Consider the following 14,339-nt stretch of genomic DNA (forward strand, 5'->3'; position numbering starts at 1 on the left):
ACAGGTTTCGCAGCACAGCCAGCTGTGGGCGGGATAAATTGATGCCTGCCATTTATTTGGGATACAGTTTTCAGGTTTAATGAGTGTCTCCCTTGGAGTTGGATAAGGCAGTTGTGGTCTTAAGAGCCTCGCATACCTGTCTGACACGTGCCGTATCCGCACCACGCGAACAATGACAAGACGAAGAGAAGGAGCCCATCACGGAGACGCCAGAGCCTGTGAGAGAGAAGCGCCTCCCTCCTGTGACATCAGCTCTGCTGTGTTGCCCTGAGACCTTCCCCGAGAGCATGGGCTTCAGATTATCTCCATGGAGACCGTGGCTGTGGAGGGCTGAACGAGGGCTTTCCATCTCGTAGGAAGATGCAGCTCACAGGCAATGGCAGGGACCTTGGGGTCAGATTCCGTCTGCCCACCTTCAGGAGCCCCAGTTTCAGTCAGTCTCTTAGGGACGTAGTGACGATTAAACCAAAGCATTTAGAGATGCATCTGGAAAACGCTGTCCATCATCCCGTGCTACCATCCTTCTGTTTTCTCTCACTTTGAACTGTAGTTGAGACTTTTCTCCATCGGGCTTTAAGCTTTGGATGGAGAGATACTAGTAACTTTGTTCACCTGCGTGTCTGCTAAGTACCCAGCTCGTTAAAGGAAATGTCGGGGGGGGGGCACCCCCGGGGGCGTGGGGTGGGGACCCCGGACGTGCTGCATCTGTCTGGGTTACACAGATGTGAGCCGAGGTTGAGGCGCTGGTGTGTGTGTGAATGGCTGGGTGGGCACCAAGCTGGATGTGGCTTGTGTGCTCGCTCACACTGTGGCACGTGGGCACACCTGCATGGCTGCCTGGCCCTTGAGGCACCGGAGGCCATCAACACATAACCATTTGGAGATGCAGGTGCCTGGAGGGGGACTTCAGAGAGGTCGAGCTGGGTTTTTTTTAATCTCTTGAGGAGGAAATGGAGATGCACTTTGAGGCTCGGCCCTCCTGCAGACATACAGAAATAATCAGCCTATCACGTCATCCTCCGCTAGACTTCTTCCAGCTGAGCCAAAGCAGAGGGGTTTGAGCTGCGGTTAAAGTGCTTACATCTCATTAGCATTTGTCGGAGGCTGGGGCATTTTAGAACAGCGTGTTCTTGCTCTGCACCTAATATTTTGTCTAATGGTGCCTCGTGCGGGAGTTGTAAGAGCCGTCTCTCCGGCTTCTCCGTGCTTGACAGTGACACACCTCGAAGGTCACGGGCCGGGGGTTCTTCATTTCAGCCAGCTGGAGCCGTGGGGCCGGGGGGCCGACAAGTTATCTAGAGATCTGCTGCGGGGAGGGGGAGGTATTGTACTAAGAAAATCCAGCGCATGCCAGGTTAATGGGAGAAGTGAGTGTTTGTCCTACCAAAAGCGGTACCTGTAATAGATTCTTTGAAGTGATGCACTGAAAATTGGAAAGCGGGATTTGTGCAGATGCCGTCTTTCTGCGACATTTGAGGATCACCTCATCACCCTAGTGGGAGAGCTCGCCTCTGGTGCTTGGGGTGGAAGGGGCACGCATCCGGCCAAGGAGCTCCACTAGCACCCTTTCCACAGCTGTGTTGACATCAAAGCGCGTTAGGCACTAGCTATGCAAATGCCCATGTTGCCTTGGTGATAAATAGAAAGTGAATTTGGTCTTTGGACAGCATTGCAGCGGCATGTCTGACACCTGAGAACAGCAGTGGATGTGGAGGCTGCACTGGAATCTGAGCTGAGATGTCCTTTGACTGTGGTTCTTGGTCTTAAAGTGGAGAGAGACCAGGTCTTCTTAGCAAGTCTCCACATCGAGTCATCACACATGGGCCCTGTTCCTCTCTGACCTCTGTCACGCGCTTGTCACTTAAAATAACGTTTAGATCGATGGGTTATGAAATGGGTCGAGGTGGTCTTCCATCCATCACCGGGGCCACCCTGTCCCTTGCCTCACTCTGTCACCTGTGAGTATGGCAGCTCTCAGCACTGTTCTGGAAGGTGCCTTGACCACCCCTGGGGGAGCAGACACCATCTAGACAGACAGACACTCCGTCCTCTGACAAAGAGGTTCTCTCTTTGTCAGAGTCCTTCCTGGTGTCAGAGTCCAAAGTTCAGTCTCCTATAACGTGTTCCCACTTAAAAATGTATCTACCTTAAAAAAAAAAAAAAAGTTTAGGATGTCTTAGGCATTCAGTGTTGAAATTCTATAAGAAACAAGTTTTAAAAAATTGCTCAGTCTCAGAGTTCTGCGGATATACCTTGCTTTTTGGTGTGTCTCCTAGAGTTTGGTATTGAGCTCTTTTTGATAAGACGGTGAAAAATAATGTCCTTGTTACCTTGACTGCCAGGAAACTCTTCCCTAAACTGTGGTTCTTTTGCAGCAAATCTCAGCCCTAGTTCCCAGGATAAGTCTCTCTTTCTTAATATTTGTGATCTTCCTCAACCTTTGTTTTTATTGCGCTGTGCGCACCTCTGTGGTTTTGAGTCGGTAAACCCCTTGAGTAATGCTGAGTGTACCTGTGGGTTGTACGTACTGAGTCACTTGGCCCAGCAAGGTTTGACCCTGCCTTTGGAGCCCGGGTTGGTGAGTGTGTGTTCTGCACTGAGCTGGAGTTGAGCTGAGCTGTCGGGGTGACTTGGTGGTTCCTGCAAGCTCCGTCTGTGAAAGGGCAGGAGAGCCACGCTGGCTCGGGGGGTCATGAAGACAGAAAAGGCGTGTGCCAGGTTCCATTTATCGGTGACGGTGGGCGACCCTTCTCATCCCCAAGCTCAGGCTCACAGAGTCCGAAGGCCTGCTGTGTCTTGTGTACTTTGCAGAGGTTGGGCTCCTCTCCATCTGCAGGAGAGTGAAGCGGGAACAGAGCGGCCCACTGCAGGTATGTTGTGGTCAACCTGGCCAGTTGCCCGGGGCAGCCTGGGCTCCAGGCCTCTGTTGCATGCGGCACACCTGCTTCCCTGGTTTGGCTGTGATTGTTGTTTTGGCATTAAAATGTAATTTAGTTCCCCGATACTCGATTGGTGGTCTCGAGTGCAACCTGAGGCGGTCCCGGTGCTGTGTCCAGTCCCTGAGCCTCCTCTCCTGTCCCACCCCACACGGAGGCCCAGCTCCTCAACGTATGGGCTGCTCCCCGGTCATGACAAGTCAGCCTGGACCCTGCTCCCCACTCCAGGGCGGACCCTCGGTGCAGCCCACCCTGTCTGCCACCTAGGTGAGCCTGTGGCCTCTGGTGTGGACGTGCAGGGAACTGTTCGGGATTCCCTGCTGAATGCCCTTGACACTGTCTCCAAGGTCGTATTTCACATCTTCAAAGAAAACCGAAGTCTGTCCAGGGAAACTCAGAGCTCCTGAGTCCATCGCTTGCCTTTATGAGACGATTCCTGGATGGGGCAGCCCCGGAATTTGACACTGCTTTTCATTCTGGCTTACTGTGAAAAATCAAATACTATATTTTACCATAAAATACTTTTCCCAAGCCATCTGCTCCTTCTTGCGTGCAGGGCCCCGCCTCTCCTCCTGTAATTCCCTCTCCTTTCCTCCCAGCAACTCTTCTTCCTCTGACTCAGCATGGGGCTTGGCTCTGTGCCTTCCTGCCCGGCTCTTCTGGCCCCGCTGCCCGCCTCTCTGGCCGATGCTTCTTTCTCTGTCATCGTCTTTACCTCTGTATTACCCCTGTCACAAGATCGTGTTCATTCGCATGGCTCTGTCCCTCAGCAGAGCGTAAGCTCCGTAAAGGAGATGCTGTCGTGTTGCTCTTTGGACAAGAAGGACCCTCCGCATCTTGACTGTGTTTGGGTGTAGGCTTCAGGCTTCACTGGAACATGTGGATGTGTTTCCGTCTGCAAGGTGGGAACTTGCACTTGCCTGCCTCTGGCTCCCGAGACAGGGCAGCTTTCTCTCGGGCTCTTCTCATTGATGGTGGTACCGTGGGCGCCCTATACGGTGGGCTGCGCCGTGCTCTCCTGCATGCGGTGCTGGCGACTCGGGAACGCCCATGAGACTTAACTGGGTGCAGACAGGCTACGAAGTCGAGCGTTGCCTGTGATGCCGGAGCCCCCCAGCCAGAGAGGAGCATGGACTGTCAGGATGGCCACAGAAGTCAATTACCCCAAATAATCCGCTCCTTGATCTAGACCACGGAGATGAAAATCCCAGTTGGATGGGATCCTGCACTCTGTACACGTGTGTGTGTAAGACATAAATTGTTTGTACCTAGGAGTGTATTTAGTTTTTTAGTTCTTCCCCCAAATGAATCATTGTAATATATCTTTCTAAAGTGTTTCTATGATTTAGACTAAAACAGCATTACGCAACTCTGAGCTAAGAAGTTTTGTTTTTCACTTAAAAGGTGAAGGACCAGGAAGGATGATTAAGCATGAGCGCGTGTATTAGTTTGCTAGGATGGCCAGAGCACAGGACCACGGACAGGGGGCCTTACACAGCAGAAATGTATTTCTTCACATTCCTGGAGGCCAGAAGCCTAGGATCTCATGCTGGCTGGGCTGACCACGTCTGCCCTACGTTAGCATCGTCAGGCCCAGACCGTGTTGTGCTCGGTGACTCCGGTAAGGAAGCTGATCAGTACGGCTGCAGGTGTCAGAGGGCGGCGCGTCTGCCCTGGCCAGCTGCCCGTCCCCCAGCTGTTCGTGAGGTGCGGGCCATCCACGCTGTGCTAGCAGCAGCTTCGGCGGGCCCTGCCAGCTGTCGAGGGCTTTCTGGGCTGCCAGGGCTCTTGGAATCAGTGGTAATGGCTTCCTCCATGGAATGTCGTCCAAAAGCAATCATTCGCTGGTTTAACGGCGTGTGCCGTGTTGTCACGCGTGCTGTCGAGGGGCCAGGTGTCCCCGTATCCTCGCTAACCCGGATGTTGTAGCATCTTCTCGTTTGTCAGGGATCGGGTGTTCCTTTTAACAGATCTTTCTTGCATTCCCCTGCCACCCTGGCATGTCTTTGCATACCGCCCCCATATTATTTTCACGTGATACGAAAGCAACAGTCTAAAAAACTCGGGAAGACTTCTCTCATCCTACACCTGCTGTCCTCAAGGGTGCGTGGAAGGTTTCTCCCCTCAGACGCTGCCAGTTCTGGAATATAAAATTGGCTAAGTGTCAGCAGTTGGGGGTCTGTCCCTACTGTATGACCCAGTCCCCTCGTGGCGTCATTTTGACTCCGTTCTCCGGTCCTCCTGAGGCCAGAAGCGACAACTGTTTGGCTTGAGATTTCCCACCTTGAAGTGATAGTTCAGCTCAGCTCTGCATACACTTTCTTCATTTTAGTAAGTCGTGGTTTTATTTTGAATAAGCCTCTTTCACCCTGTTAATATTAGTCTCAACTAAAATTAACCTTCCCCTAAATTATTCTCACCCAGAAGAAGCAAAGTAATTTTGAAAGTTAAATCAAAACAAAGCAATCTTGTGTGTCAGGCTGATAAAAATCGCAGACTGTGGTTACGGAGCGCCTCTACAGGAATCGCTTACATAAAGCTGATTTCCTCCAGTCTGGCTCCTGGTTCTGGAAGGAGCAAGGGAAGTGCTCCGGCCTTATCACAATTCCATCCCGTACAACGAGCCCCACAGGGCTGTGTAAACAGTGGCGAAGAGGGAGCTCTGCTTGCAGCTGGCGTCTGTGGACAGCGATTGTGTCTGGGAAGGGGACGCCCGTCCTCGGCCCGCCCCGTGGCAGGTGGTCCCGTGGATGTGTGTTGGAAAGCACCCCCCAGCCCGCCGGAGTGAGAAGGGGGTTGGTGGAGTGCTCCAGACAGAGCAGGGAGCTGGCCTGGGGTGTGGATTTCAGACCTGAACAGGGAAAGCGGTCACAGCTCCTGACATGGAGGCGGATGTGCTCTGTTACCAGCTTTGGCTGTTCTGAGTTTACACCCTGCACTTAACCCGCGAAATGGATTAGAGCTCGAAGGTGGAAGACCCAGGGACCTCTGAGACCTTGAAATACGCTGGCCGTTTCCTTTGGAACAGTTTCTCAGCTTGTCATGATCCTGTGGTGGTCCCCAGCAAACAGGGCTTTTCTAATTTTCATCGCTCTTTGCCCGCCACTCCGGGGTACTGGAGGGGCCAGTGGTTGACGCCGCCTGTGTCGGTGACCGTGGCCGCAGCCCTGGACCAACAGCGCTTACCCACCGGAGCTGCCCACCGACAGGCAGAGGCGCGGTGGCGCATCAGTGCTGCACTTTATTTAGCTTCTTAGGGCAAATTACCCCGAATCACTGATTTCTCAAGTAAATGACAGCCACCCGAAACTCACCCTTGAGGGAGTCTGAACCATATTTTGAATGTTGGTAACTTGGGCAGTAAGGTGGTTACCTCGCAGCCACCAAGTTCGTTCTTTCCTCTCTTCCATCTGCTTTACCTGCGCCTCTCTTCACGGGACCCCCCCCCCCAACTCCAGGACTTGGGGTGGCTTTCCTCCAGCACCTGCACAGAGCCGGTGGGGATACTCATTTTCCAATGGTTGCTACGTTTCCTGATCAAGGCAGCTGCGGCCAGCGATGGCATCACCTGTGGAAAGAATATGTGGTTTTTAGAAGGAGAAACAGTGCATCTATTTGACAGACCTGGGGCAGTTACTGTCTGCTAAGATTTCCACTACAGATGCAAGAAAAAAGTGTCCTCACGCTTTCTGTCTGTCTGATTGTGGCAGCCCAGGTTGAATGGGGGAATACAGGGAAGAATTGCAGCTCATAAATAACCTTGTGAACGGTAAACGCCTCCTTTATTCCAAAGAAGAATTTACAATTAAAAAAAGGGGGGGGGGAACAGATTCAGGGATTCTCTTTGAGCTTTCCAAACATCCTTTTGGTCGCTTTAAAGCAAACCATCGTTTGGTGCGCCTGCTCTTTTTGCAGCGACGTCTCAGGGAAGAAGTGGCCCTTTAAGAGGCACCTTCATAGCTGTTCAGATGGGATTGGTTGTTCCCTTCAATATGGGTTCCCCTGCCAGCCCCCGAAATAAGTCGGGGCTGGAAAGTAAGGAGCTTTCCTTTTGTTGTTTCAGGTCTTTCTGAATAATCACCAAGCGGCCGAAGGTCACCCGCAAATGGTTATCTTACGGCTGTTACGCCACATCATCCGTCTGGTGTGGAGGATGCAGTGACAGCGGGTTCCTCACGGAGCCGGGATGTGCGGACATTTTGCTCGTTCAGACCGACAAGCGCAGCACCTCGGTGTCTCGGTGCCCTTGGTGTGCAGCCCGAGGTCCCTCGCTGGAGGGGGCGGGCGGGGAGCCTGCCAGCGTGTCCGAGCTGCACGTGGACCTGACCTTGTCTTTCATCATCACCACGTGGCCGAATTTCTAACAGAAGCTTGTTGTGAATGTAAATGAGGGAGGATTCTCTTTTTAAACAATGTACAAATCATGGTTCTTTGGAGCAGGATTTTATGCAAGAATGGTGTTTACATGCCGTTTTTTTCCCCCCCCCCCCACCTTCTTTGATAAGAACAGGTTTTTCAAAAAGGAAACGGAAACTTTTTAACCAACTCGTGAGTGATTTTTGTACTAAAATTTTAAGAACCTTTTGCCTACTCTCAGAGGATTGTGTAAACTCCACAGTGGAAACTGAGCCAGCTGATTTATAAAGCTGCCTTAGTTTATTTTTAGAGGTCACCGTACAGCATTTTTAAACAGGAGAGGTATGATGTGGCCCCTCCCTTCCCTGCCATTACTTCTTGGACCTTTTTTTTTTTAAGTCATTATTATTAATACCAAAAAAGTTCTCCTGAAATGGAACTGGTAAAAGGGGCAGAGGGGTCTCTTGTCAGCCTGTATTGACGTGCCACTCCCATTTTGTAAATATCTACTTACCTCCTTAAATTCAGTTGCATCTGTGGCAAAATTTCAGACTCTCTTTGTGTTTCTCCTTACGTCCTTTGGCGATGCTCCTCCAGCCTGTTGGACACTGATGCACACATTTGGTCCAGTGTATTTTCATGGTCAAAAGTATAATTGGGTCTGAACATGAGTTAGTATCTGCCTGTTTGTCTGTTGGTAGCTTACTCACTGGGAGGTGCTCGATGTTGGTTTTCGTTTGGTTTTGACGGGCTTGTCGTTTAGAAGTGTTCTGAAGAAGCAAGGGCAGTCATAACACAAGGTATGCACTGTTGGCTTTTCTGGTTGCAGGCCTTCCCATATCACAGGACGGACTCTCAGCCTGAGGCCCCAGGTGGTTCACATGCCCACGTGCAGCCGAGTTCCGTCGAGGTATCCAAGCTCGAGCCCTTGTGGGAATGGGCACAGGCTATGGGCGGGACTTGAGACAGCTGTTTCCTGGGCATCCTGGCTTTTTGTCCAACTCAGAGTTCATCTGGCTTTTGATGGCTAACACTCGGTTCCCACTCTCTGAAATACAGACTTAATTGTGCTCTCAGCAGTTCCATAAAAAACCCCGTTGGACACAAGTCTGAAATGGTCCCTTGGCCTTCTGACAGATGTCTGTATCACTTGTTCCACTTCCCTTGGGACGGCTGGATTTCGTCAGGCCCCCTTCATGCAGCCACTTCTGTTGGGGATGCCCTTCCTCCGCGCCTGCCACGATTATGGCAGAGAATGGAAGCCCACGAGTTGGTCAGTCTTTTCAAAGGCAGTTAAACTACTGGGGAGACCCAAGAAAGATTAGGGAGCATTGAAAGAGGGGAGGTGGGGATCGTTCTGTGAACCCCATCACTCTTATAGTTTTAGAAACCTCAGATCATTAAACAGCTTTTTAAAAAAAGATACGTAATTTTTCAGATGAGTCAACAGTGCCAACAACAGCTATCGTATTTGCTTTTGGCCCATCGAGAACCAGTGTTTTCACGTTATCAGTTGGAAAAATTGATTCATTTTTGTATCTTCATAATTTTATATAAGTATATATATATATATGTTGCATATACACTTTCTTCTTAGGTAGAGATATTTGACTCCAAATATTCTTCCTTCTAAAAGTTTTCTTTTCCCCAGATATCTTCTTGGGGTCTTGAATTGTTTTAAAGCTGTGTTGAGTCTCAGCTTGTGTCCTTGACATGTCTTGAACCCCTCTGCAGGGTCCTCAAGTCCACGCGGTTGTTAAGGTGGTTGGTGGAATTGCAGCCGTGGGCCTGCTGGACACACACACCAAAGACGTATTTGGTTCTGGGCCGCTCCCCTCCCAGGATCTCTATACGGGCCAGTCTCTCGGACTGGAGCACTTTATTCTGTTCCTTCAGCCCTGGTGCCCGGGGGCTGAGCGCTCGCTCGCCCACGTGCAAGTTTACCTCGGGCTCGGCTCGGCGGCCCCCAGGCCCCCGGGCTGGCCGTGGAAGCAGCTGGTGAGGAAACTAGAGATTCTATGAATTGTAGAAGTATTAAGAGGATGTTGCCCCAGGACTTAAGAGAGGTGACTGGACGTCTCTGTACTGTACGTATCTGTTTATCAAGATGCCTCCCTGCAGAAAGTATACCCACTGTGGGTGTACCTTTGACTTCTTATTTTTCCTTTCTTTGACTTTTTATAGAGAAAAAAAAACTCGATCCCTTTTTGGAAACTGAATGCGGGTTTTGTGCCTTGACCACCTCGTCTCACGTGAGGTTTGTAGAAAGTGTCCTGTGACTTTTCACAGAAATGCAATAAACACACACGAAATTAACTTCAAGAGGGAATCTGCAAATCACCTGGACTCCTGTTTATGAAGAATTTTTTTTTTTTTCTTGGTTGTGGAGAAACCAGGTGAAAATTTCTTCCGAGTTAAAAAAACAAAAACAAAATGTACACAGTAGACGACAGCCGTCTCCTGTTTCCCCTTCTTAATATTGTATATATTTTGACTATTTATTAGATTAGGAAATCATACTTTACTTATCAACTGAGCCAAACGTCTGTGTGCAATTATTATGTTTCCTTTACCTTTCTTGTAAGATTTTGTACAGCATAAATGAGTAAAAAAAAAAAAAAAAAAAAAATTCACTGTTTTTACTAAACTTTTTCAGAATTGAGGGTTGTAAATATTGTAGATTCTTTTTCTGTGTAATGTGTCCTACTGTTTCATGATGCTGTAACTTGTAGAGATGTTGTATATTTATTTCCAGCTTATTTAATGTCTTAAATTCTGAAAAGTGTTGACCTCCCTGACCCCTAGCCCCTGCTGTCCTGTTAATTGCTTTAACTCGAGGTGGCCACTGGTTACCTCACTGCAGGCCACGCGGTCTCCCCGGGGTGGCCCTCCAGCTTTGGTTCCCGGTATTTCTAGTCAAATGGGTTTAGATTCGTAGAGTTTGCTGTCCTCATGATGAAGTTTGTGTTTAGACACCAGTGAGAGACCATAAACCTAGCAGACTGTCAAATTCTACTCTAGAACTTTCCAGTGACTTTCTCTTGTTCCCAAATGGCTAGCTTCTCATGGAAGCAAATGCTGTTAACTCCAGGCCGTATTTTAAAGCCAAAATATATACGTGTGTGTGTGTGTGTGTGTGTGTGTGTGCGCGCGTATGTGGGGCGGGGGGGGCAGGCAAAAAGTTCGTTCGGGTTTTTCCATTACATCTTATGGAGAAACCCGAACGAACTTCTTTTGGGCCAACCCAATATGTGTTATTGGCAGTTGGGAAGGATTTTTTCCATTGAAAATTTATCCCTGACAATACTATGTTCAGAGAAATGGAAACGTCGTCTTCTGGAGGTGCCGTCGTGAGATTGTTGAGGGCAGGGGCCGGGCAGGACGAGGCACAGTGGGACCAGTGGCCCCTGCTTCCAGAGACACATCAGGACCTCTTCACACCCCTAACCCCTCACTGGCAACTGATGAGTAGTTGAGTTCCCGCCACCCGCTCTGTGGCTTCCTGTGCTTTGAGGTGCGAACTAAACTGTGTGTCTTCAGGAACTAATTGTACAGCCCCTGCCCTGAACCATTCGGTCCCTGCATTTGATCCACCTGCTTCTTCAGGGTGACGCTTTCCTTCTGCTTCTCCAAAGCCTTCGAGAGAGGTTGGGGGCCCCACTGGACTGGCTGTTAAGAAGTGGAAGCTTGAAAGAGACTTCCTAGCCGTTCTGTTTCGATGGCTCTGTCATCCCTGCTGATTTAGCCTGGTGCCTGCGTGTGTCCACCCCGCACACGCGTGTGTGCAGGAACGTGACCACGCGTGTCGCTAAACCAGCTGGGGTACCTCCTGTCCTGCTCTAAACAGCATTGTGTGCAAGAAGCAGCCTCAAGCTCCCGGCTAAGTAACTTGACTACTTTTATTTGGGAATTTCAGACTTTAGAAGCTCTCTTAACGTTTTATGTCCAGGTTCTGTGACCACTAGTTACTGTATCAGAACTCATCAGGTACTACTTATGTATAAATAGCACTGATCTGTCTGTATACTGACTCATCACTAACTTGTTTCCTAGGACCCAGCATATTGTAGCATATGTATTGCAATTTCCCTGGCTTGTGTTTTGCACTGATGAATTTTGACAGGGTAATTGCCACTTTACTTGTGCAATACTGCTGTAAATAACTGCAGATTTTTTTTTTTTAAAGAAACTCGATCTTTTATGTTCTTAATGAATTTTATATAAATAAAACTTTCAACTAGTTTTGGTGAGCTGTTTGATTTGTTTCACGAAATGGTGGAGAAACAGCTGAAATATGGTTATATACACGCCCACACTCTGCCCTTATCAGTCCTAGAATGTATTACGGACACTCAGATTTCGTGAATTCTCGCTTGAAGTCAATTCTGTGTAGTATACTTAAAAGCAAACCACTCTTTAAAGTTTTGAAGTGGCTGGGGAGAGCGACTGCAAAGTTTTCTGCCCACGTAGTCAGGTATGACTCAGCACCTGGATGGGGGGTGGTACTAGGTGACAGATCTGAACTGTATTGATTAGTGATTATAGCAGATTACCCTGCCATCTCACCCCATCTCACAGTCTGAAGAAAATTCAAAGGATGGAAGTCTGGTTTGACTCTAATAGAAAGCTGTTCTATAGCACCTGCTCGAAGCCACGAATCAACAGGTGCCTGGACGTGTGTGTGTGTGTGTTTGTGTGTGTGAGAGAGAGAGAGAGAAAAAAATCACTGCCATCTTACAAGGGTCCACGGAGTTTTGAGAGACCTGTGCTGCGTGGTAGGTGTGAACTAGTTTAGGGATGGCAGAGAGAAATAGGCTGATTTGGGGATATAGGTTATAAAATCCTAAATAAATTATGTAATTTGCCACTTTTGCTCTGAAATAAGTGCTGGGAAAGTTAAAGCCTGGGTGAGCTTTGTTTTAAGCTGGTGATGGAGTAATGCCTTTCATTTTCATTAGGCAAGCAGTACATGTGTGTATATATACATTTATTTCAAATCAAGTGGTGGTTCTGGCTCGTTCCTCATCCTGCTTCCTCAGCAAGGCAGGAGTTTGGATTTTTCCAGCCCATTTTCTCTGCTCTGTGTGTGTGTGTGTGTGTGTGTGTGTGTTTACTTATTCAGCAGTCTTGCTTTTCTGTAAACGCTGTACAGTCAGTATGTGGTTCTGACTTAGCGGGAGGTCATAGGTTTTTCCGTAGTGACTCCATTCTAACCACCGCGCACAGGAATAAAAGCTCCTTGCCTGGTGTCCTGCTATGGCTTTTCTGCATCTTCGGCGCCGCCCGGTCCCTTCTTCACCAACCTGCAGGAGAGGTGCCGGCTGATGGTTCAGGGTGGTGGGATTAGCGGCTTCAACAGACTCACAGGTGCTGCCAAACTGGCTGTTCTGCTTCACACGACCACCCGCTGACATCTGCCAGGCGTCGCAAGATGATACCAGCCTGGAGGGGGAAGAGGGGTGCTGTTGTCTGAATTCAGATTTTCCACTTTCAAAGAGGATGATCTTTTCAGACACTGTGGGTATCTGCTTTTTTTCCCTTTGCTTCTTTTCAGTTGGGTTTTTTATTTTTCCCATTGATAATTAGCTCTTTGTATATTCTGGGTAAAAATCTCTTACATCTTGGAAATACATTTCCTCCAGTCTTGGTATCTTTTTTTTCTCAACATTTTATTATGGAGATTTTCAGACATACAGAAAAGTTGAAAGAATGTACAGAGAACACCCATACACCCACCACTTAGATTCTGCCTTTCACATTTTCCTCTACTTCCTTGATTCTGTATCTCTCCATCCATTCTTGCATCTTACCTTGTGACGCATTTCAAAGGAAGTCGTAGTCATCAACAACCTTATCCCTAAATACTTCAACACGTATATCATTTAGAGTTCATTAATTTTTTATAAATTTTTCCTGAGATAAAATTTACAGGTAATACAACAACTCTTAAGTATGCATTTGCTAAGTTTTGTTTGTTTGTTTGTTTTTTTCTTGTGGTACGCGGGCCTCTCACTGCTGTGGCCTCTCCTGTTGTGGAGCACAGGCTCCGGACGCGCAGGCTCAGCGGCCATGGCTCACGGGCCCAGCCGCTCCGCGGCACGTGGGATCTTCCCGGACCGGGGCACGAACCCGCGTCCCCTGCATCGGCAGGCGGACTCTCAACCACTGTGCCACCAGGGAAGCCCAACATTTGCTAAGTTTTGACCAAGGGTGCAGATGTCACCCAAACCCCTATCAAGATAAGGGACATGACCATCACTCCTGAAAGTTCCCTCGTGCTCCCTCTGAGGCAGTCCCTTCCCTCTTGCCTCCAGGGGTGACCTCAGTTCTGATTTGATTTTTTTTCCACCATAAATTACTTTTTAGGTAGAGTTTGAATGGGATCATGCAGTATGTGGTCTTTTGTGTCAGATTTCTTTTTTGCTCAGCATAACGTTACAATCATCACTAATTTCCTTTTTCTTGCTGAGTAGTAGTCTGTTGTATGAACAGACCACGCTTTCTCTGTTGTCTTATTAATGAACACCTGAGCTCTTACAGTTTGGGCTAGGATGAATAAACTTTCTACGAATATTCTTGAACACATCTTTTTGTGAACGTAGGTTTTATTCCACTGCATGTCTTCGAACTGCTGTGGTGTATTTGATGTAGTTCTCACCACTTTAGAAGTCAGATTTATTAATCTTACTTAGGTTTCTGTATTTTGTATTTTAAGAGCCCTTCCCTAGGCCAAAGTTTTAAATATATTTTGTGATATATTCTTCATGTAACGCTACAGTTTGTTTTCGTCTTTAACCCACCTGGATTTTTTTTTTTTTTAATGCTATAATGTGAATCTAACTTTATTTTTTTCCCCCATAGACAGCCAGGACTGTCGTCTTTTCTTCACGTGAAATGGCTCTTTGACATCTACCAAATTCTCCTATTATGTGGTTCTGTTTCTCAGCTCTTCTTTTTTCCAGTGATCTTTTTGTTTTCATCTACATTATGCTAATTACTGTGGTTTCGTAATATGTTTTGAATTTCTCGTCTTTATTTTTCAAGATT

General features: G+C 48.2%; 1 protein-coding gene across 2 annotated transcripts in view; it reads left to right on the forward strand.

The window, feature by feature from the left end:
- BCL2L11 (BCL2 like 11) overlaps positions 1-11,667 on the forward strand; it is a 46,569-nt gene extending 34,902 nt beyond the window's left edge. For both annotated transcript variants that reach the window (XM_079941237.1, XM_079941239.1), the window contains one exon: positions 7,000-11,667. In XM_079941237.1, the coding sequence (XP_079797363.1) occupies positions 7,000-7,098 (99 nt within the window). In that variant the 3' untranslated portion in view covers positions 7,099-11,667. The remainder of the gene's footprint in view (positions 1-6,999) is intronic.
- The last annotated feature ends 2,672 nt before the right edge of the window (positions 11,668-14,339 follow it).

Source organism: Stenella coeruleoalba (assembly GCF_951394435.1).
Source record: "Stenella coeruleoalba genome assembly, chromosome: 13".
Classification (NCBI taxonomy): Eukaryota; Metazoa; Chordata; class Mammalia; order Artiodactyla; family Delphinidae; genus Stenella; species Stenella coeruleoalba.